This window comes from Phoca vitulina, unplaced genomic scaffold, assembly GCF_004348235.1.
Source record: "Phoca vitulina isolate PV1807 unplaced genomic scaffold, GSC_HSeal_1.0 scaffold5, whole genome shotgun sequence".
Lineage (NCBI taxonomy): Eukaryota > Metazoa > Chordata > Mammalia > Carnivora > Phocidae > Phoca > Phoca vitulina.
The window spans coordinates 55,378,848-55,402,029 of NW_022589708.1; the positions used below are offsets into that span (position 1 = coordinate 55,378,848).

The window sequence follows — 23,182 nt, forward strand, 5'->3', positions numbered from 1 at the left end:
GGGAGGGTCATCTGCTGCTGGTTGCCGTGGTGTTTGCTTGCGTGGCAGAGGCTGATGTCTACGGTGTCTGTCTTGCCAGGCTGCCCCGTTCTTGGTTTCCTGGTCAGAGATAGCAGGTGTTTCTTGAGGCTTTTGTTGTCTGTGCCTGTTGGGGTTTCTGAGTTGCTGTCTTTCAACACTTCATCGCCAGGAATAGATGAAGCAGAACGAAAACTCAGGGAACTCACCGCAATGACATTCCTTGGGTCCTGCGTTTCCTAGCCAGTCTGACTTCTGTCCACCTTTCAGAAGCTTCTTCTGTTTGTTTTATAGATGACGTCTAGGGTTTTAAGCTGTGCTAAGTGGGAAAAGTACATCTACTCCATCTTTCTGGAATTGAACTTCATTTTTCTTGAAGGTTTCTACAAAGACTGACTTGCCTTGATATCTAGATAAATGAAATGTTTTGTTTTGTGCTCTGCCGCCTTTAAAAGTGATCTGGAGGGTGTTTATATTACCAGCAGGGCTCTGAAAGTAGGGCCGTGGAATGCTACATTTGGTTTTCTTCTGACCCACTTTGATGTAATATGTGTCATTCATACCTACTTCTGTTTTAAGAAAAGCTTTCTTGGGCTGTGCGAACAATGGAGTGAAGCTAGGAATCCCTGCGCTCTAGAGGCAGTTCCTGGCTGGCCTCGGGCCACCCTGCTCCAACATTTGGAGGAAGGTGGTCTTGAGTTTTTTACTTACCTTGTCATCTATGTCCTCAGCTTCCAGTGAGTCAATGGGCTCATTTAATAAATCGTTCCAAAAGTTCTCTTTGGTAACAAAATCCAAGACTTTTGATTTTGGAAGGCACAGCAGAAGGAAAGGCATTTGGAAAAAGAACCATAACAAGGAACAGACAAAAACAAAACCGAAAGGAAACAGAGTTATGGCATTTATCCTTGCCTGTTTAAATAAAAATGCATGCATCATTGTTAAGACTTGAAGTAAATTCACCAAATTACCCAAAATTCAACTTGGGGATATTAATAAAATAGGAATCAAAGGGTCAGTTTCAGTGGCTGACTTGAGAAAGTATGTGTTCCTGATGGATGGCAAAGGTTTACCTGACAAAGTGACATCTGAGTGGGTCCCGAATGAAGGAAATGAGCAAGCAGGCAGATAACTGGGAAAGAACATTCCTGGCAAGAGGCTAGGAGGTGCAAAGGCCCGGCGGTGACAGTGGGTGGGAGTGCGGTTGACATAATTGACAAACTGTAAGAGGCACAATATGTCTGGAGAGGAGTGAGTGTGGAGGGTAGCAGGAGCAGAAATGGGGTGGGGTCCAGGATCAGCTCACAGAGGACCCTGCAGGCTGTGGGAAGGATTTTAGTTTTATTATGGGAGACATCTATTCCGAGTGTGATTTTCTCTTGGAAATCCTGAGAAATATTCCTATCTCTTGCCAGTTTTGTAAAAAAATTGCCGATTTCTACACTTGCATATGGTTCATAATTGCGAGTTAAAGCACGTGAGATGTATTCTCAAGCCAGTAAGCTCATAAAAAGTCCTCCAGAGAGCAAATGCCTTTGTTCTCAAGGTCAGCTACAGCCTGCTGACTCTGGGCTAGGAGAGGGGCTTAGAGCCTCCAGTGTTGACGGGCTGCACATTGAATCAAGGAATTGATCATTACAACTTGGGCCCCATCTCCTGCTCCCGGGAAGCTGTGGCTCTTGAGGCGGGAGCTCAGAGGACTGGCTCTCACAGAGTCATTGGGCCCCTGGGGAAATGAGAGCAGCCCCTTCAAGCTGGCCCATCCAGACAGCCCTGAAAATCTACCAGGTTGGTGCAGGGCTGACTTAGTCTGGCTGATTTTGTGTCTCTAGGACACCTTTGGAGGTGGAGAAGCGACATTCTTCGTGATCTCTATACACGTGAACTTCGCACTCCTTCCCAATTTTGGTTCAGTGATAAAAACTCTGTTGGGATAGAGAATGCTACTCGGCTGGATCTGCCCACCGACAACGGGCTCAGGGGCCTTTCTGCCTGCACACCCCCTACCCCAGCTTCGGTTCATTTCTGACAAAAACCTGACACATCTTTGATAGACCCTGTGCTGAGAGGACTTTCCAGCAATTCGTTTTGTTAGTTCTTGCACACACCCTGGGGTCCTCCGAACTGGCAAGGCACCGGGGCCCTTTCAGCTCGATTCCAAAAACACTGTTTGTCCCCAGACTGCCTGCCTGCCACGGAAACAGTGGAGAAAAGTTTTGAAAAGATGTTCAGGAAAACCTGATAAGAATCCACGGGAATTCCAGCAAGCTCTGAGGAGGACGGTCCTTTTGGGTGTCACTGGGGAGGAGAGGGGAAGGAACTGGGAGAACGGGTCGGGACAGACTGAGGGGCAGCACCTCCCACATGAGATTCTTTGAGTAAGTGCCTGCCCTACGTTGAGGACAAGAGTCTGGCTGTGGCCCTAAGAGCTCAGCAAATCCCCATCATTTGTGATTGCCCTATTTTAATACGGCTTTCTTGAATAATACATAGTTAATTGGAGGGAACCCAAACTAGGTGTTTATCAAGGGAAGAAGGTGACAGGGCAGTCCTGAATACTGAATGGCACTGTTCAGAAGTGTTCGATTCAACATAATAATTAACCTTATTAACATCAATGGGCACTGTCTACATGTCAAGACAAGCACAGTAAATATGCAGTAACAGCCATAACTGGGGCTGAATGAGAAGGAAAAGCTTTCTGCCTAATTAACTTTTCCTTTGCGGATTTCTGTCAACTTCTACCTTTGTTCTAGTGAGATCATTATCTTCCCCTGAAGTGGCTCTACCCGAGGGCTGGTGTGGGCAGGGGAAGTGACAGGCCCTTGAGTGGTGTCACCCAGCCCCTTGGCACTCTGGGCCCCTCATCTGTGTAATGGGAACAATAGACTTGTCTTCAGGGTGGCCCACCAGAGTGCTACCGTAAGTAAATGCCAGGCATACAGGATTCCCTCAAGTAGGGTGTGTCTTCTCTGCATCTGATCAAGAACAAATCTTAATTTTTCTCCATCCAATCAGTGCCTCTCTTCTAATGGTTTTTCCTGACAGAACCACAGTTCCTGAATGTGGGAGAGATGTTTGAGCTGTGTGTATCTGCCCTGTAGGGCAGATCCCCACATTGCAGATGAGGAAAGGGAGGGGAGAAGCAGTAAAGGACTAGCCCCGGGGCCAGCTCTGAAGAACGAGCAAGCCAGCTCCGCTGACAAATAGGCACATAGAGGAGGCTGTCCAGTTTTCACCTCCTCGACCTCTCCTGTAGTAAATTCCTTTTTAGCCTCCACAGGTGGGTGGAGGGATTGGCTCTGGTCTGGTGATTGTTATGGGCACAAATCTATAAGCTTTTCTCAAACCTTGCTACTCAAAATGTGGTCCATGTGATGATCAGCAGCAGTAGCTGCTGCTGGGAGCTTGTGAGAAATACAGACCTACTGAATCAGAATCTGCATTTTAACAAGATCCCCAGCTGGTCATTCTTTTATTTATTTATTTGACAGAGAGAGAGAGAGAGAGAGCACAAGCAGGGGGAGCCGAAGGCAAAGGGAGAAGCAGGCTCCTCATTGAGCAGGGAGCCCGATGCGGGACTTGATCCCAGGACCCTGAGCCAAAGGCAGATGCTTAACTGACTGAGCCACCCAGATGTCCCCCCCAGGTGATGATTCTGTACATTAAAGTTTGAGCAGCATGGCTCTAAACTCTCCGTGGGAATGGAATAAGATGAAGAAAATTCTATCGGTCAGTACTCTTCTGGGGGTGGTGGGGCGGTGGGTGGGATGCTTTGTCTAGAATCTGAGAGTTCATTTGATAAGCCACCATGTTTGTAAGCCCCCACCATGCTGAAAGACAAGAGATTGCAGTCCCTAAATTGTTTTCTAATAGGATGGGCCTGGTTAATTGTGGGGCTTTTGTTTTATGGAGTGATAGGTGTAAGATGGGATTTTGCCACCATAAGGATTCTCTCCTTTCTCTTCATAGGATTCAATTAACCCCTCCTTAATAAAGAATTAAAAGTCTTTAAAGGTACCATTTGTAGGGCTCCAATTTATTCCCTACCAAGGTGCTGCTGGATAAGTCTCTTTGGAGGGGCCCATGCATCTCAATCAAGCCCTGCTGTCTAGACCTCAGGTAGCCCAGCAATTGACTGGACCCTCTTTAAATGTGGGGGTCCCTAGACCAGAGCTCTTGAGTATAGAGATGGACTTCTGTCCCAGGTCATTCTGTCTCACTCCAGAGACCCTTTCTCTACTTCTTATTCTATCCCTCTTCTTCAGGAAAGGACATCGAAGCCCATCCAAGTTCAGGGGCTGTGTGCCCAGCATGTCCCTAATTCCTCTCTAGGACTTGGTGCAAGCTGGACCAACAAGGGACCCACTCTCCTGGGGCACTATCCCCAGCCCAGGACACTCTGCAGGGAACAGGGATCTTTGGATATGTTATGTTGGGTGCTTACCATTTTCTTCCCCGTGAGAAAAATCAGGGATAACATACACTGAAAAAGAATAAGAACAATTATTAATAGGATGTGGTATGGTGAACTTATGTGGACTTTTTTTTTTTTTTAAGATTTTATTTATTTGTCAGAGAGAAAGAGCACAAGCGGGGTGGGGGGGAAGGGGCAGAGGGAAAGGGAGAAGCATGTTCCTCACTGCGCAAGGAGCCCAATGTGGGACTACATCCCAGGACCCTGGGATCATGACCTGAGCCGAAGGCAGACGCTTAATTGACTGAGCCACCCAGGCATTCCTTATCCACACCTTTTCGTCCCTGAGGGAATCAATTTAAAAAGCACCTCCTAATAGCTGGGGGAGACAAGGTGGAGATCATGTGTTTTGGGATAAGTAGCTTCCATAAACTTCAGCAGTTTGAGACATGTTGCTTACGCTCAACAAATATTGATTTCCCTCCCTTTGTTCGTATTTCATCTTGCGCATTAGAATTTAAGTTCTGAATACAACATAGTGATTCAACAACTCTATATGTTCTGCTCTGCTCACCACAAGCGTGGCTACCATCTGTCAGAGGGTGTGATGGTTTTGTCCATCTTATATCCTGCCCAGTATGCAGTAGGTGTACAATAAATGTAGGTATACAGTAAGTGTCATGGAATGGGCTGAGTATGGGTAACCTATTATCTTTCCTTCAATAATTCCAGTGGTAAATACTATTTCCTCCCTCTTCAAAATTCAATTTTAATTCAAATTTGAAAGCATTTTGACCCTTTGGCTCAGTTTCTTCCCTGGGCCCTAAGCCTTGCGTCAAGCCCTGGAAATAACGCCTTAGCCACAGGACTTAATTAAGATTGCTTTAGTCTAAAATGGTCAAAAGAGGTCTCTCTTTGGCTGGGGGCAGGCTAATTCTGTTTTTCTTACCTTCCCGTGGATGGATCTGTAACTCCTGCAAGTCATTTAAAATCATCATAAAATTATAAAATTTAAATACCTTCTGAACCCGACTTTAAAGAGGATAGCGTGGTTATTGACATTTCTTGTCCTGCTTTCACTTTTGATTTTCCAGGTGCTGTTAGAAGACAGAAGAAGGTGACCATTTAGCGATTTTAACCTCACCCTTTGCAGGGGCTTAATATCAGACATTTAGGGCCTCAGGTTCTTCCTTGGTGCCCAAGGCTGATCCGCAGAGGGGAGGAGCGGCTTGGAGGGCACTGAGGCCATGTCTGGATGCGTCCCCTGCCTCGCCTCCTGTCTAGTTTCGCTAACTTACCGCAGGACAGCAGTAAAGCAGTGGTCGGGAGATGCAGCCCTCTGCGGCCCTCTCCTCTGGTCACCATGGGCCAGCTGGGCTCCTCAGGATCGACGGAATGGCTGGGGTTTGGGGGGTAGATTTTAGAGCTCCAAGTGGCTCCGAGGCCATGTGGAGACTTGAATGGGGCTATGCCCGTCCCTACAGGAAGCGGGTATCTCCGCTCTTCAATCAGTGGTTGCTGGCTGGGAAGCCAGGGGGCTGCAGCACAGATCCGCTAAGATAGGCAGCGGGAGGCTACTGTATTTTTTGAGAATTTTGTAAGTTCTTGGCTACCGTTATTTTATGTCTTTTGGAATTCTGCAGCCCCTGTTCCTTTTTTGCACCTTCCCCCACCGCTCCCTCTCCCTAAATGCATGTGTGCACACACACCCTGGATATACCAGTCTTCAGAGCAGAGCGTGGCAGACACCAGTGGTGAAAAAGCAGAGGCAAACTGCTCCATCCGCTCCCGGGGGTGGCAGGATTCGAGCCTGGCCTGAGGTGCCCGGATGAGAAGCCTCCCGCTTCTGTGTTGGGGCCTGCTCGTTCTTCAGCCGACACGGAGCCCCGTGCGGACAAGCAGCTCTCCGGCTTGTAAGAAAACTCATGCCACTGTGGCGTAGCTCTGCCTGGTAGGAACCATTTCGTTTTCTTAACATGCTTCCCTTCAGGGCACACGCAGAGAGGCAGGTCTCATCTTTGTGTGGCAGGTGGTCAGATATTTGAAGGCAATCCTAGCTCAGAGCCATGGGTCCTCCAGCCTAACCATCGCCCTTCACTTCAACAGTTCTGGGCATGACGTAGTGCCCAGGTCCGCCTCCCGCCACTCTCTTCCCCCAGTCTGCTTCGAGCTCTCCTGGAGGGCGGCAGCCCCCACACTGAACAGGTGTCCTGGGGCTGGCCCTCCAATGCAGGCTAAAGCACGACTGATTTCCCTTCATGTAAACGTTAGCTTTTCTGGCACTCACCTTGGTCATACCGCTGACTTACTGAACTTGTGGATGAGTGAAGTATCTACAACAAACAGGGCTTCCCCACCCTGTACTTTTCTACCCTATTATTTCTGTGGGCCCAAGAGCAGGATCTAATATAAGTTGACCTTATCTAGTATCTAGCTATTTCCCGTTCAATGTTTCCGCCTGTCAAGCTCTTTTAGGATCTGATTATGTTATTCCCATCAAGCAACAGCTTCAGGTAATCTGCAAACATAAATATTCCTCCTATGTCTGTGTCCAGGTCTATGATAAAATGTTGTGCCGGTCAGAGCCCTATGGCTCCCCACTGGAAATGGGGTTGACTCTCATCTTTAAGCAGTGTCTCTGGGTGGTTATTCAACAGTTATCATTCTATCATCTTTCGTGAGCACCCACCTGATATTTCTCTATCTTGTCCACAGGAACATCAGGAAGGCTTTGAAAATGAAACCCATTGTGGAATTTGGGTCTACTGGGTTATCACTGTTCCCTTATCTACACTTTGTCCAAAAAAGTGACCTAAACCCAGTGTTACTTGATTTGTTCTTATTGATCTTACGCTGGTTTCTTGTGGTCATTCTGCTCTCAATATTTGCCCTGGATTGGTCACAGACTCATTTCCCATTTCCTCAGAAACTATAAACGTGATTAAGATACTCTCACTCTATAGACACTCTGGTGGATATTTTATCCAGGGCAGGACACAGCAGTTACCATTCCCTTCTGATCTTTTCACCAGTCTTTGGTTTCTGCTATTTTTTGCCAAATTTTGTTGCATCCATTTCAATCTGGAGATCATTTTCCTTCACAGTGACGTCAAAATTAAATAGCAATTGAAGAACCTGACTTTCTCTGAATCATTCCTCCGCATTGCACTAAACAGTGGACCTGTCTACCTTAATCTTCTTTTTGCCCCAACCACATTTTAAAAGGGCCCCTCCTTTTGTGGCTGCCTGCGTGATGATGGTGATGGTGATGACAACGATGATCTTCTGGTAAGAATAAGTTTATCCTGGGCTTCAGCTCTGCTGGCACTATTCCTGTTTTTTTTTTTTAAGATTTTGTTTGTTTAGAGAGCATGCATGAGCAGGGGGAGGGGCAGAAGGAGAGGGAGAGAGAGAATTCCAAGGAGTCTGCCGTGGGGCTCAATCTCACGACCCCGGGATCACGACCTAAGCCGAAATCAAGAGTTGGATGCTTAACTGACTGAGCCACACAGGCGTCCCTCTCCTGGCACTATTCTTAAGGTTTGAGCCATTTTCCTACCTTTATCATAGGGAACTTTGTCATTTTTTCTTTAACCTCTGTGTGCGATCTTTCAAAATCTGAGTCCATGGCAGGAAACTGCACGAACGCTTGTTTGCACTTCTGGGAGTTCTCCAACGCTCTTCTCCATCTGGCCAGGTGGCTCGAAGCAGACTACGCTACTGAAGGCACTTGCTCCCTCTGTTTATCCGAGAGACAAATAGTGTCTCTTTCTGTATCTATTTCTGTATGCAGCCCCCTTCCCAACCAGACTGTTTTCTTGGGAGTAGGATACACCCTCTCGTCACCATGTCTGATCTCGAATTAGATGAGGATTCAACAACAATTTTGCAAGTGTTTAATAAATATTTATAGGTGCTCACTATGTGCCAGGCACTAAGTCTTGAGGATTTTTACAATCATGGGTAGAATGCTCTGTGTTAGAACTCCTGCAGTTCTTTATGGCCCTGCTCTGTGCCTGGACAGGTAGACACCTGAGGCCATAAATAGTCTTTCTGGTCCCCCTTCGGAATACCTCCTTACATGGCTCATGAGGCATTTCTGGTGCCTTTAGCATTCCTTCCCTATCAGACCTGCCACTCTCTGTAGTAATAGGTTTCAAGGATTTATCTGGGTGTTTTCCCTCCAGATTTAGTTCAAAGTCTTATTTGTTGAGAAGGACCCTGCCATGTGAAATGCTGTTTCTGGCCCCCTGGGGTTGAACAATCCCATAATTTACAAATGCTCTAAAAGTAGGAAACTAGGACCCATGAAATTCATCCTACACTTGAGGTTCTCCGGTTCTCCGATGCTCCGGTGCCTATGAGTCCTCTGGGGATCGTGTTAAGCATACAGACAGGGATCCTGGTAAGGCTGGAAATCTGCATCCTTACAGGCAACCGGGAACGGGGATGCACGGCAATATCTCTGCCTGCTCTCATCTCTGCTGTTCCTACTGGCCCTCAACCCCCCACAGCCAGCATTTTGGATTGCTTTTGCCTTGATCATCTGTGTTTCTCCACCAACTGGATGGGTCGCTTCTGCCCTGGGCTGAAAGCAGATTCTCTTTTGCATCTGCCATGCTTGGGAATCCTCAGGGTTCTGTATTCCAGCTGCAGAAGGACTAGCTTTCCTCCATGGCATGGGCCCCATCCCCAACCCCCCACACATCGCTTTCCCCGTGTCACCTTCTCTCGCCTCTGGATGTGGTTTCAAGCCCTTCTGCCTTCCTGGAGCTCCATTCTTCCTGGGTTTTTCCTGCACCCTGTCACTTTCTCTTACAACTTCTTAACCCTCAGACGGAAGTATCTTTGTCATCTATTTGCCCCATTCTGTTGCCCAGACACAATCATGTATATATTACAGGCAAGGTTTGCCCGACCATTACCAATGCTCTCCAAAGGACAGATTGCAAACCAAAGGCAGAAGGGGAAAGAAAAACCTCTGTGAATTTTAGAGAATCGATTGCTTTTCCTTGTGTTTCAATCTCTGCTCTACCCACCATCCCCTCCCATAACTGCAGGAACCTGGGCTGTGTCACTGATGGAGGCTCAGAGGCTCCAACACCCAGCACACCTTTGGTCCAGGCCACCCCTGTCGCAGTATTTGATCAGTAGGCATTTACTGTGGGCGGCTAGACTTTTACTAAGCACTGACCTGACCATATGTCGGCTGTAAGGATCTCAGTCCTAGAAAGACACTTAGCTGCAAAACACGCCCCTACAGGCCAAATATGCAGAGTGCTTAAAACCCCAATTAGATGCAGACATCACTAGTTCTGTAAATTAAGCCTAGGGGCCAAAAGGATTGAGAATGAACAGGTCAAATGAAACTATGACCGCAGGAGGCTCCCTCTCTGGAGGTGGGTCCACAGTGGGATGAACTGGCTCTGGGGCCCCCCTTCCCTCACTCCAGCCTTCTTCTATCTCTTGTCTCCCCTTCTCACATCCTTTCAAGCTTAGCACCGGCACTTTACAGGCTATTACCCAGTAAATGACTTTTAGAATCCTGCTTATGAATATTCAGATAAATGCTCAGATTTTTCCCAGCTGTCATGCTTATTGACTTCGAAATGGTTCCAGTTCTCAGGGCCCCACTGGAGTGCACATGCTGACAAAAGTCCCACATGAACTGATTTCACCTGTAAAAATCCTCCTCCTCTGGAGCTGCTTGTGCCGATGAGCTCCTGGCTTGTGCTGGCCTGCCCTCTGCCTCTCCACCCTCCCTCATAGGGTTTCTGGTGCCTAATTCCATTTAACCACATTTGAGCTACAAAATAGAGCAGGCATGGATGCGGGCAGGGAAGAGGTGAGCAGGGAATCTAATTTACCGCTGCCATGACGACAGCTGTGAAATGAATCTGTGAACCCATGATGGATCAATCTCATGAAGGCGGGATTTAAATTATTAATAATGGCAAGCAATGCTGCTCCGTCTTCCATGCCAGGATCCTAGGGTGAGGGGACTTTGGGCTTAATTGGGCAGGGGATTAAGATTCTCAATGCAGTCTTGCCAAACTCTCTCTTGAGCGTCTCCCAGTTGTGGCTATGGAAGTTGATGCTGCAGCTGGTTTTGGCCGGCTGGGAATCAGGGCCGGCTCTGACTGCCTGCTGAGACACAGTGCCATTGCCACCGTCCACGTGATCATCCGGGTACAGCCCATCACCCCAAGGAGCCCGTCTGTAATCTGGGAAGGTAATGGCCTGTGTCCCTGAGGGAAATAGGGCCTGAGTTCATGTAGAGCAGGAACAAGAAGACTAATGAAAAGAGAGGGAAAGATTGAAAAAGGTATTTGTTTCAGCACTTTGCTGATGTTTCTCTGAGGGGGGCTCTGGGATGGAGGAAAGGGGAAGTGGGGCTAGTAGAGCAGTTTAACTTCTTACCTAAACCTCCACTTCGAATGGCACGGGAAGCAGGTGTATGTCATTAGCGTGACGGGCAATAGTTGAGCCACGATATCTCACACCCATGGAATGCACTTCCCCCTGCCGCCCCCCACGTGTTGGCCAGCAGGGTGCAGTCCCCCGTCCCCTGCTTACTCTTATAGATCCATTCTGTCTGCGTGCTCCGGTCTTGCCAGGCCAGAAGTTCTCCATCTTGCTGCACGTACGAGGTAGAAGGCGTTATGTTATCGAATGGAGACTCATGGGGAAGTTCAGAGATGGAAGGCGGGACAGAGAAGAGGATATTCCCCTTAGAAGGGCTAGTCGCTGAGCTCCTGTCAGAGGGGAGCACAGAGGCAGGTCAACTTGCGCCCAGAGGCCAGGTCAGGCACTGGGGGCGATGGCCTGCTGGGCAGATGGGGTGGCTACTCTCCGGCTCCTGCAGACTCTGCCCGTCCCAGATGGTGGATGTCACAGGTGAGAAGGGACCAGCTAGTAGATGATGGTAAATAGGCCCGTGTGCCATTCCGGGCAGCAGAGCCCTATACGGCTGACCGCTGCTTCGTGTTCAGTAAAAGGCTCTGTGGATGCCTTCAAAGGCCAATGGGCCAGGCTTCCATAACTGACAGTCTAATGTTCCAGAACATTCTCCATCCTTCCTGGCACACAACACTGCCCATTCCGGTGGCCCTTCCTGCCTTGCTGCTGTCTCAGGTAGAGTGGGAAAAATACCAAAGTAGATGCTGTAGCAGCTTAAAATCAAGCACCGAGGTCTGTCCCCTCTAGTCTGCCCACTACAAGTACCACCATTATCAAGAAAGGTTTCCACAGGGCCTGATGACAGAGCATGGGCTCTGAGGCAGAGTCCCTGCCATCTGGTACCTTAGGCTCAAAAGGGACCCCCCCAACACACGGACCCACACTGTGTTCTTCCTCAGAGACCTCTGGCTTTTAGCTGGGGACAAAAAACTGTCATTCAAAGGGATGAGAGCGGTCTTTGGGGTGTTTCAGCCCTGAACTCACCTCACGAAATCTGGCTGAAATGGCAAAGACAAGTGTAGGGAAAATGCCCAACATATAAATGGGCAGTGACTATGGTTGGTAGAGAAAACAGACTTTGGTGTCAAACGACCCAAGCTTGAATCTTGGCTCCTGCACTAGAGAAGAGTAACTTTGGGTAACTTATTTAACGTCTCTGGGCTTCAGTTTCTGCACCTTTTTGATAATCATACCTGTCACAGGTCCCTGCCGGGGGAGGGGGGCCAAGGGAGTGTGGGCCACTGCTGTTCTTACTGGCGAGGGAAGCAGTTCGGTGGCCCCTCAGAGACGGGCCTGTTCCCTGCCTGGGTCAGCGCCTGCCACCCCCCTCCCCCCAGGCACAGAGGGACAGGGAGGCTGAGGTCTGAGACTTGAGGGCGAAGAGGCTGAGGGAGAGAAGAGGCCCAGCGTCTGTGGGAGTTACGGCAGATCTTGTTTCACTTCCAAGGGACCCATGGGAAGGCCTGGGTTTGTGCCAGCCTGTGGTGAGGGCATCGCACCACTGAAAAGGGGGAATGGGGTCAAGTGGGCAAGATAGCAGATCCTAGATCAGGTGACCACAGGGATCAAGAACAAGTGGACAAAGGTAAGCTCTTTAGGCAACTGTCAACTCTTGTCCCGTTCCAGGCCTCAAGGCCAGATCAGGAGACTCTCCTGGGCTTTATTCTTTTAAGGGGATAATGCAAGTCCTACTTCACTTACCAGGTGCTCCCTAGGACCCAAGGAGGTAATGCAAGTCCCCACGAAAGGACTTTGAGAAGTCAGAGCTGCCAAACACACAGAGGGATCATACTTAAGGTAATGGTGGGCCCATCTGGTCATTGCCATCTTCATGTACATTTACTCAGCATCCTCCCTGCCACACCTGCCCTGGGCTGCGACGTGGCGGGGTCTTCTGGGGGCACCTATGGAAGCAGGACTGGGGTTCTGGCCTACCTGGGCCAAATACCAGCTCCCTGCCCCGTCTGCAATAGAAGGGCACAGGAGGACCCACTAGATCCTAGATCCTGGGGACAGTGGATGGTTCTAGGCCTGCTGCTTCAGCTGTTTCAGAGTGGGGAAGGGGCCTGTGTGTGCCGGGGGGGTAGCTTCAGGGCATGCGTAGGAGTGGGAGAGGGAACCTTCCTGTTTATAAGGGACCCATGAAACACCTGACCTGACCTTTCCCGGCTCCCCGCCTTAACAAACAAATAGGAGTGTGACACTTCCTGCCTAAAGTGGTTTGTAGGTTCAGTCTCCCAGCAACCTGGTGTCAGGAAAACCCAGGGCCTCTCTGATCCCCACGAACTCCTCCGTGACAGGAAAGCCACTCAGCTGGAATGTGGATAAAGGACTGGATGGGTGCATATGTTTGGAATAAAGCCGACCGGGAATCACGACTCTTGTTCTGGGCGTGCTAAGTTTCCATGCGGTGGCTTGCGGGGAGCAGGACGGGGAATGACAGCGACCCGTAGCACGTACTGAGCCCCTGCGCTCAGGGAGCCCTGTGCGATAATACTCATCGAGTCCGCACCACAGCCTCATGAGGCGGAAACTCCTCCTGGGCCCATGTCACAAATGAAGAACCCGGGGCACAAGGAGAGTGCGTGGCTACCCGATGGCACACGGCTCCGAGCCCCTGTCCTCAGTGCCAGGCCTTCCCGTGCTCACGGCCACAGTGCTTCCGATGCTGTGGCGTCTGTAACGGAGGTGAAGGGGCCTCCAAAGAGCCACTGCCTCTTATGCGTTGCCTTAGTGGGGGTGATGCTGTCCCATCCACGTTGCTGAGCCCCCTGGGACGTGAAGCGTGGAGCTCAGGGGCCAGTGGAGAGCAGCAATGGGGGCCGGCCTCCCCGGGCTGAGGGGCAGCCCTCAAGTTGTAGCCTGTAGCTTCCCTGGGCCGCAGAGCAGGGATCTCATCCCAGCTTCTCACCATAACCAAACTGGCCTTGTGCTTCCTTTGTATCCAGTGCCAACCCACCTGACCAGCGGACACAGACGTCCTGCAGTCATCCTTGGGGGACGGAGTGTAGGGGAGGAGACCCAAGGACGAGGACTGGGAGACGGAAGTCTGGGGTACCGCCCCCACCTTGGTTTCTCCGGAGCTGAGCACATAGGAGGCATTTACTCATTCATTCCATAGGTATGTTAGTGACCGTCTTGCATGCGTCAAGCCCTGTGGCAGTTTAATGACTGCCCACCGAAGGGTGACTGAGACCTTGGGAACCTGCCTGAGGAAGGAAAATGGCGACTCTCTTTTGGGCATTCATCCATCCATTCACCGTGAGCATGGCCACAAGCCCCTTGCTATCTTTTCCTGGTTGAGACCTTCTCTGCAGACTCAGATGGCTCTTACCTTTTCATCTCTGTAGTTCTGGGCGCCCAGGACTCGGATCTTGGGACCCGTCCCTCGCCCTGTGAGTGGCTGAGTGGCAGAGGGGGCAGTGGTGGGAGGTCCTTTACGTGTGACTCCCAGAGATACCCTCCCCTCTGCCTGGATTCCTCCTTCCTCAGGGGGCCTGAACCCTGCACCTCCACACCACCTGCCCCCGCCATTCCTGTCTTTGGGACTGCAGAGGCTCCTGACTCATCATCCCTAAGTCTGAATTTCCACCTGATTTATCCAAAAAGAAAACTATTACCTTGTGGTAGGATGAGGCAGGGTTTGATATGAAGAAGTAATCTTTAATTCTATTGGAAAAAGAACAGAAAGACAATATTGAAAAAAAAAGAAGGCATCATTTTTTCAATTTGAGAGTGCGTTGTTAAGTATGTGATGCTGGGTTTGGGGTGGAGAGGTCCCGGTTTATAGAATTCTTCTATTTTTACTTTTCACTGGTGTTGTCTCTCTTAATGGTTTCCCTTGGAAATTACAAGGTTAAATTTTATAAAGTCATTGAGAACTCAAGAAGATAATTTTCATGAAATCAGGGATTTTGGAAATTCAAGTTTGCTTTGTTAATCTTTGGGTTATCAAAGAGGCCTTGCTCTATCATGAGATGAGGGATATCTGCACAGAAGAGGTGATGGAGGTTCAGAGGATCTAAATATTTTAAAAATGAGTTTTAATTTCAAAGAAATTGTTTGCATTGTTTAATCACCCATTTGCCTTGAATGATACATCAAGAATTTCACATACGATTGGGATAGAATAGGCCATCAATTCTAATAATAGAGACTGGCCCAGTGGAAGTAGTAAAGAAATGAGAACCAGAACTTGAAATTTAAACTTAAATGTTCAACACTTATACTTATCCACAGTTTACCCATGACACAGACTATTATTGAGGAATATTAGTTGGCCGTTAAAATGATATCTACAAAGGTTAACCAATACGGGCAAATATTGAAGTCACAATTCTGTTACAAAAATGAAATATAAACTTGTACATACAGTATGTTTAAAACAGTAAAAACACAACAGAACAAAGCTACAAACCAAGGACCACTACCACCCAACATAGACAAAATAAGAGCGGGAAGGACAGAATAAAAATCACTAAAGAGTGAATCAGCTTTATTTATATTTGGATGTTGGTAGATGGGGTGATGCTTTTCCACTTTCTGCTTTTCAAATTTCCCATTAAAAAATGAACAAAAGTAGATTTTATTTTTTTATGTCATTCTCTTAAAGTATGTACAAAATTTATTAAAAAGCCCAAACAAAGAAGGACAGGAGGAAGGAAAGGAGAAAAGAAAGAGAGGTGATTACAAGAGGGAGAAGGGACGCCTGTTGATTTCCCATGACCTTGGAGTAGTCACCTACCCTCTCTTGGACTCCAGGTTCTTCATTTGTGACAATGGGATAAGTAATGGCTGGGAGAATTTAAGGAGACAAGGATCACGAAATATACAACACACGCCCTATGCCCCCCGACTGCGCTCCTGACCGTCTGGGCAAGACACGTACAGAAATTGATGCTGTTTGCTCAGGAGCAGAGTGGAGGCTGCGAGCGACCGGCCCCAGGGCTCGGCATCTCCCCCACCAGTTGCACCCGGGGCACCCTGGTTGTGGAGCTCTCTCACCATCTGTGAAGTTTCCTGCCTGACAAATTGGCTGGCTCTCCGTCCCTGCCTTATCGATATATTGCACACCTTTCTTCTTAAATACACAGAAAACTGCTAGGTGCTCTGTGGGAAAGGGTTATTGGGGTAGCAACTCTCAACTGGAAAAGGCAAAAGAATTATAATAGCATTTAGGCCAAACAGCATTTGGAGCTATGGAAGAGGGGGTAGCGAGGGTAAAGAAAATCAAATCCAGCAGATTATGCGTATCAAAATACTATGGAGCAAAACCATTATAAATCAAAATATCCTGTGACATCTCTGGCATTATTTGCCACAGAACAGAATTCATCTTTAGGAAGGTCTTGGGTTCTAAAAAAAAAAAAAAAAATCCCAAAGGGGCCTCATTATGAGGTGGTTTCATGTTCTATGACAGCGTGATATAACATAGATGGTCCCTCCTTCTAGCACCTCCTGCCCATGTGAGAGCAGAAGAGCGTTTTCACACCTTACAATTGTATGGTGTGGGAGAGCTTTCAAAGCATTTCAAGATACATTTATTTTATGTAAATATTGCAACCACACTGTGAAGAAAGGTATTTTTATACAAAGGGAAACTGAAACTTTGAGAAAGTGACATGCCCAAGGCCGAAGGCCCCACCATGTGCTGGATCTTCGGACTCTGACACCGCAGTGTGGACACCCACATTTTACAAAAACTATTTGGAACCTCTCAGGGAGATCAGTCATATGGAGCTATGGGTTATTCAGTGGGGATTGATGCTGCATTTGTATTCAAGTTGCTCATCTAATTTTATTGGATTTCCCTGCAAACCATGGGGAAAATCATTTCTTTAAAGAAGAGAAAGGGGGGAGTAGGTTGTAAGTGTGACCCTACCCTGATTTGTCCCAGGCAGTGGGAGTCTCTGATATTGACCTGCCTGCAGAGTATTTAGGTGGGGGCACAGATTCCTCCCATACCCCAGCTGGTCGCATCTTCTTTTTTTGTTATGTCCAATCCATAAATTGGGACGGGGTGTGTGGTGGTGGGGAGTGTAAACGACCCTTCACAAGTCAACGGTCGGGGAATCATAAAACACAAAACAACGATAATAATAGCTAACATTGGAAAGCCTTCAAATGCTTTACATGATTGAATCTCTCTCATCTTCACAAATATCCTATAAAGTATGTCTACTGTTATTCCTAATTTATAGTTAAGAAAGCCAGGATGCAGAGGGGTTAAGTGACTTGCCCAAGTTCGTGCCCTAAGAAGTGGGAGAGAATTGACCCTCAAACTCAGGCAGTTAAGGTCCTGAACGAGGAAGGAAACAGTGTTCTTAGCGATAGACTCACACCTACCCCCAAGCGGACAAATAAATGGCCCTCCTGATCCTCCGTCCCCATCTGATTCTGTGGCAGACATCACTAGTCCCTCACAGCACTCTCTCCTGCTGAGCCCAAATGGGCCCTCAGAATCTTCCTCGACGTAGTGCTCCCCCACTAGTCTCCAGCAATTAATCCATCAACCCGAGCGAGAGAAGCCCATTTGTCATTTCTAGGGCCCACGTTCAATTAATTTCTAAAAGGTGTTTCTAAGAATAAATGCAGGTGCGTGCATGTGAGTGCGTACGTATGCGCCTGACTTTATGAAATGGATGAAATTGAACTTGACTCCATCTGCATGTCCTGAGCATTTCCTAGGGGTCAGGAAGGCACCTTTGTGCCAAGGGCTCGACAAATTTCTCTTAAGGGTATTGGCAAAATATTCCACATTAAGAAATCTTGATGCAAATTCTTTTGGAAAGTTCCGAGTCCTCTTGTAGACCCCTTCTTAATTTAGTGCTTAATTTAATGTTTTGTGCAGTGTGGCTTGGTACCCTGGGTTTTCACACACCAAGACATTCTTCCCTATATGTGCCTTTTAAGGCATTTTAGCATTCCTCTACAGTTTTTTCAGTGCCTCTCCAAATTTTGCTAGCAGGGCATTTATTTTCAAAGCTTTTGTTTTATACACAGTTCCATTCACTTGACAGCATTGTATTTGTCCTACTGTAGTGGGTAATATATTTACAAAGGCCCAGTGCATTCAGGGGACATGTTAAGAATGCTTGATTCATACTGTGCAAAAGAAATGGCCCGAATGTTATTATTCAGAATTAGAATTACACTTGGTATTTCAACTGCAGGGATATTAGGATTCTGAGAGGGAGCTTCATGGCAGAGGCACACACAAAAGAGAGTTTCCCAGCAATAGAGGTATTACCTCTCCAGTGCCCCAGTGAAACTTCTACGAGCGTAGGAGGAACCTAGGATGATGCATCTGATCTGAGGAAGAGAGACGTCACTGCTTGTGTCGGCTGCTAAGAACACCCAGCACTTAGGATGCAGGCGGTGTGTAATCAGATTGGGATTTAAAAATTCAAGCTGCCTGAGTGGCTCGCAGTTGGTAACAGAATCAGATCCAGAAAAATAAAGTAGTCCTCTTTCTAGGTCAACATTAAGATGATGCAGATGACCTGGATTTTTAACTTTCTGCACCTGGTTGGATATGGCCATGTAGTCACGACAGCAAGGGAAGGCACCACATGGGCCTCAGAGGAAGTGGGAATCCACCACCTCTAGCAACGGCACAAGGAGGCCACTGCCAAATAATAAAACCTGACTTCAGGAAAAGGTGCCAATCGCAGGAGCGCTATTGGAAAAATGTCAGCCCCAGGGTGAGAGAGATCACTCCAAAGTTAAATACTCACAAGTAGGGTAAGACGAGGCCTTCCAGGGGCCTAGTGGGCACTGTGAGAAGCATACTAGTGTCTGTGGACCTAGCAACAGATTGCGGGATGGCTTCTAGGAAATAATTAGAGGTCATTGATAAAACTGAGCTCTAAGGATGTTTAGTAAAGTGCTGTTTGAAAAAGTAACCAAAAAAAAATCAGAAGCAATGAATGATTAATAATAATCAGGAATCGATTAAAAATATTACGGCTTGAAAATACAACACAGTGTGATGTAACTATCAAAAGGATTTGTAGAAAATTTAATAACATGAAATGTATTCATATAAGTATGAATACTTACATGTGTTCATGTAAGTATGTAAGTATTATATGTCACCTGCTTTTTAAGGTATATTTATTTATAATTTTATATATATATGTAAATTATTATATATAAAGCATAATACCTTAGAAAGCAGGTGACACACACTTTATAAAGCCTGGGGAGGCTATGACCAAAGTGTAAAAGTGATTGTTCCCCTCTGGATGGTAGTGATGTTTGCTTTCTTCGTTTTTCTAACATATAGTTTCTCAAACATCTACAATAAACATGTATTACTTGTGCAATAAGGAAAAGACACAAATTATAGGGTCTGTTTTGTTTGTTTTGTTTATGAATAGGGGCTTTATGTTCACTAAGCCTCTCTGCTCTGTGGGCACGGGGCTGGGGGCATGGCCACTGAGGCTGGGCGGAGAACTCCTCAGTCCTGAGCGAGTCGGTCAGCACCGTGGGCGGGGTTGACAGACTGAGCTATGGCTCTATCCCAAGTTTGACCTTTTTTCCTGGGCGTTGCAGTGAACTAGCATTGCTTTCTTTTAGGGGGCCCCCCTCCCGATACCCCCTCCCTGATACACTTCTTCATACACATCCTCTTTTCTTTTTAGCTACTCTCCCATATCCAGATACTCACCGTCTTCCAGATACTTTTCCAACAGATCCTCTTTTTCTTCCAGATGCTTTTTCTTCTGTAGATGCTTTCTCTGCTTCACATACTCTGGAGTCTCATATAGATATGTGTTCTCTTTCAGAAACGTTTCTTCCTCCAGGTACTCATCTTCTTCAGGATAGATTTCCTCTTCCAGATACTCATTGTCTTCAGGAGATAGATATTCTCTCTCTGAATTCTCATCTTCCTCTTTATTTCCTTCCTCCAAATATAAGGTCTGTGTGGAATACTGGGATGTTGCGGGACGGGAAAGAGGGGATGTTCCTCCTGAGGACTGATTATTTTCGGCAGACATGTTGGGGCAGCATTAAGCAGATGAAACCCTTCAGCAAGCAGCATGCAGTCGCTTTACCATCCTGGTAACCAAGAAAGGAATAAAATCCCATTAGTCAGTAATTGCCCACTGCCTATTGATTTAAATCCATTTTTGTTCACTCATTTCGTTTCGTAGTCTTTGGATGGCCCTTTGAGTGTGCAGATCGGTGCATGGTGGCCCGTGAAAAGGCCCAAACAAGGGGGAACAGAGGTTTTACCCTCAAGGAGCTGGTAGGAGAGACCACACCTTGCAATTACTGCACACTGTGAAGTGAAGGAGTGACTCAGTGTCTGGTGGTAGCGTCACCAGGGGAGACTTTTAGTGATCCGTGGAGAACTATTTACTGCCACAGTAAACAAGACAGAGGATGTCTCGCAGGAGCTTGAAATCTGGTGAGGAAAACAGGCATGCAAGCAGGTTGCTATACACAGAGTGCCAGGCGCATCGGGAGAGGTACCGGGCTGGGTGGTACAGGCGCGGGGCCTGGGACCTCGGGCCGCGCTCAGCGAGGGGCCTCGTCGGTGGCGGTCTGCCAGGCGCATGCTCGACGCGCCCAGGCCCCGCCCCCTCTGCCAGAAGCACTACCCACCGTTCGTTCCCTCAACAAACACTTACTTTTACCTCCGAGCTCCAATAAAGCTGGGAGCGCCTTAGCTCCCCCGGAAGTCTTCCGTGCTCCATCCTAAGCTCCCTCTGTACCTTCTATATTTTCGGGAAAGTAACTATTTTGCCATATGACATGGTTTGCTTGCACATCTGTCTTTCCAACAGAGTGTGAACGTTCTGAGGGCCGGAAGGATGGATTCTTGTTTAATAATATACTTGATTCCTTCTACTCTTCTCCATCGCCACTGACTACCCGCAGTGAGCCGTGTCATCGGCCGGCGGGATTCCTGCAGCTCTCTTTCGAGGGGCCTTCCTGTGAGCACGGCTGCCACGCCCCTGGCATTCTGCATGGAGAGTGTTCGTGGGAACGTGGAAATCAGATCATGATCTCCAGTGCTTAAACATCCCCCTGTGGCTTTCCCCTGTACCTGGAATAAACCGTAAACACCATTCCATGTGAGATCTGGCGCCTGCCAGGCTCTCGGACTTTCTCTCTTGCCATCCCTCCCCTATTCTCCCACCCCGTGAGTCTCTCCTGTAGCACTTACACTATTTCTGATTATGTTTTTCTGTTTACTTGTCCAATCTTTCTTTTCCACTGGACTATCAGTGCTTCAGTGACAGTGACTTTATGTGACCTGTTCCCCACTCTGTCTCCAGTGGTTAGCTTGGTGCCTGATGCTTAATAAATATCCAATAAATCTATGATCAGTGACTGAGTGAAGGGCAGGAATAGATGGCTCTAGAGCCCTGTGTCCCAAAGTTTAAAAAGGATAATACTTATTCAGCACAAGGGGATAAGCTGAAGAGGCTGCTCATTGTGGAGGCAAACTGTCCAGAATCTTCCTATTTGCTCCAAGGACTTCATGGGTCAATATCGTGGCCTGCCTTTTTTCAGATCTTAGACCAGGCAGCTCTGTTTTAGGGAACCGGCCAGATGAGATCATAGGATCTCTTGCCAGCATGTGTGCAACATGATGCCCACCATGAGAAGTGTGATGCGTGAACACGTTCATAGTGGGCCAGTGGGCTTATCTGTCCACCTGCAGGGGTGCTAGAACCCTTGGATTATCTCATTCTGATACGATTAGCCTGGGGGAGTGTGGTGAACTGAGGGGGTGCTGCCCCACTGTGGAGGCTGTGGTCTACAGCCTCCAGCCACCAGGTCCTTCAGGAACTGCCCTGGCTGCACAGCCACCTTCCACAAGTTGCGCCCTTCTCCGGGCAGCGGGCATCTGCTGACTGAACAAGGTGGGGGCAGGGCGGGGACGGGGTATGAAAGTCTCAGGCAGGTCAGCTTTGCCAGGCAGGCCTGCTGAGCCTGTTCCACAAGACCGTTCCCTCCGCCAGTCCTTCCCGGCCTTTCTCGGGCGTCGGTCCCTAATACACATCTTATATTGCCACTGGTTGCATCTCACGGTCTGCATCTTTGAGTCCATTTGCTGACGACCCACCCTGTGACAGGCAGCTTCACAAAGCATAGACTGACTGCAGGATTGGGGAAAGCGGAGGGGAAAGGCCTCAGAGGTAGTTTGGTGTTTTAGAAGGTGAGAGGGTGGGGAGTACGCAGAGCTCCTGGGGCAGGGGAAAGTAACCTGGCAGAGAGAGGACTGGGTAGGAAAAGTCAAGGCAGAGCCAGTGGGAGCGCTTTAGAACCCATTATGAAGCATTTTGTGCTGGGTGCTAACTGGGAAGGTGAGAAGATTAAAAAATGCGGAGCACAGGGCTCTTGCAGCCATTTACCAGAAACAGCAGAGACCCTTTCCTCTGTCACTCACAGCTCTGTGGTCTGTGTGTGTCTTTTCAGTAGGCTACCTGCTACCGCCAGTGGAGGACGGTGAGCTGTAAATCACACACGTGAGGAGGGAGGAGATTGCCTCTGAACACCATCTTGGAGATTTAGAGCTATGTAACCCCTTCCACATTGCACTGTAAGTGACACGTGAGCATGGGCAAGCGTCGGGGCCTACATCTATGTCTACGGGAGCCTCCTCTGCTTTAAAGGAGCCCTTCCAGGCTTATTTCGACTTAAAATCTGAACGTGCCAGTTACTATAGCTGTCCACGTCTGACCCCTGCTCGCTCCTGAGCCCAGCTCCCTAGGCGGTGACAAAGCACGGGTAGGCGCCGGCCACTCCATCAAAGGCATGCTTACACTTCAGGGATCTCCTATCTTTCAAAATTTGTAGCTGCTTGAGATAAAAGGTCAGAATCACCCGGTCCCCTGGACGGCCCCGAATGCATTTACCAACGGCATGCTGTCATTCAGGGTTAGGGATCTTTTCTTTCCATTTTCTCACCAGGCCTTGTAAAAAGGCTCAGTCCGCTGCGTTCTCATTTCAAAGATCAGAAAAGAAACGGCACTCTTGACATTCTCCCTTTAATTCTGCTAGAAACTTATGAGAAAAGCCATTGGGCAGAAATAAATAAATATCGAGGCAACTTGATACCCTGTGTCTGAGGCAAACATCCAGGTTGTGACTTGTGATTCGGATCTCGACTCATTTTGACCCTGGTTTCTGACACATTGCGGCTTAATTTCTGTGGTCACAACATGAAACATCCACTTTATAATGGTCGGTTATAGGTCCTTAAATTTTAGACTGGCTTCACAAAAGGGCTGCGTCAATCAAAGCAGGCCAGCAGACGTATTTTATTCA

The 23,182-nt window shown here is 48.0% G+C and overlaps 1 protein-coding gene across 1 annotated transcript in view; it reads right to left on the reverse strand.

The window, feature by feature from the left end:
* Positions 1 to 23,182, reverse strand: part of ERICH6B (glutamate rich 6B) — a 49,116-nt gene that overhangs the window by 19,644 nt on the left and 6,290 nt on the right. Inside the window, exons 2-9 of the mRNA XM_032402542.1 lie at positions 19,544 to 19,957; positions 14,515 to 14,563; positions 11,879 to 11,892; positions 11,012 to 11,190; positions 10,486 to 10,683; positions 5,455 to 5,532; positions 4,466 to 4,504; positions 730 to 818 (exon numbers count right to left, since the gene is read on the reverse strand). Of these exons, the coding sequence (XP_032258433.1) occupies positions 730 to 818; positions 4,466 to 4,504; positions 5,455 to 5,532; positions 10,486 to 10,683; positions 11,012 to 11,190; positions 11,879 to 11,892; positions 14,515 to 14,563; positions 19,544 to 19,896 (999 nt within the window). The 5' untranslated portion in view covers positions 19,897 to 19,957. The remainder of the gene's footprint in view (positions 1 to 729; positions 819 to 4,465; positions 4,505 to 5,454; positions 5,533 to 10,485; positions 10,684 to 11,011; positions 11,191 to 11,878; positions 11,893 to 14,514; positions 14,564 to 19,543; positions 19,958 to 23,182) is intronic.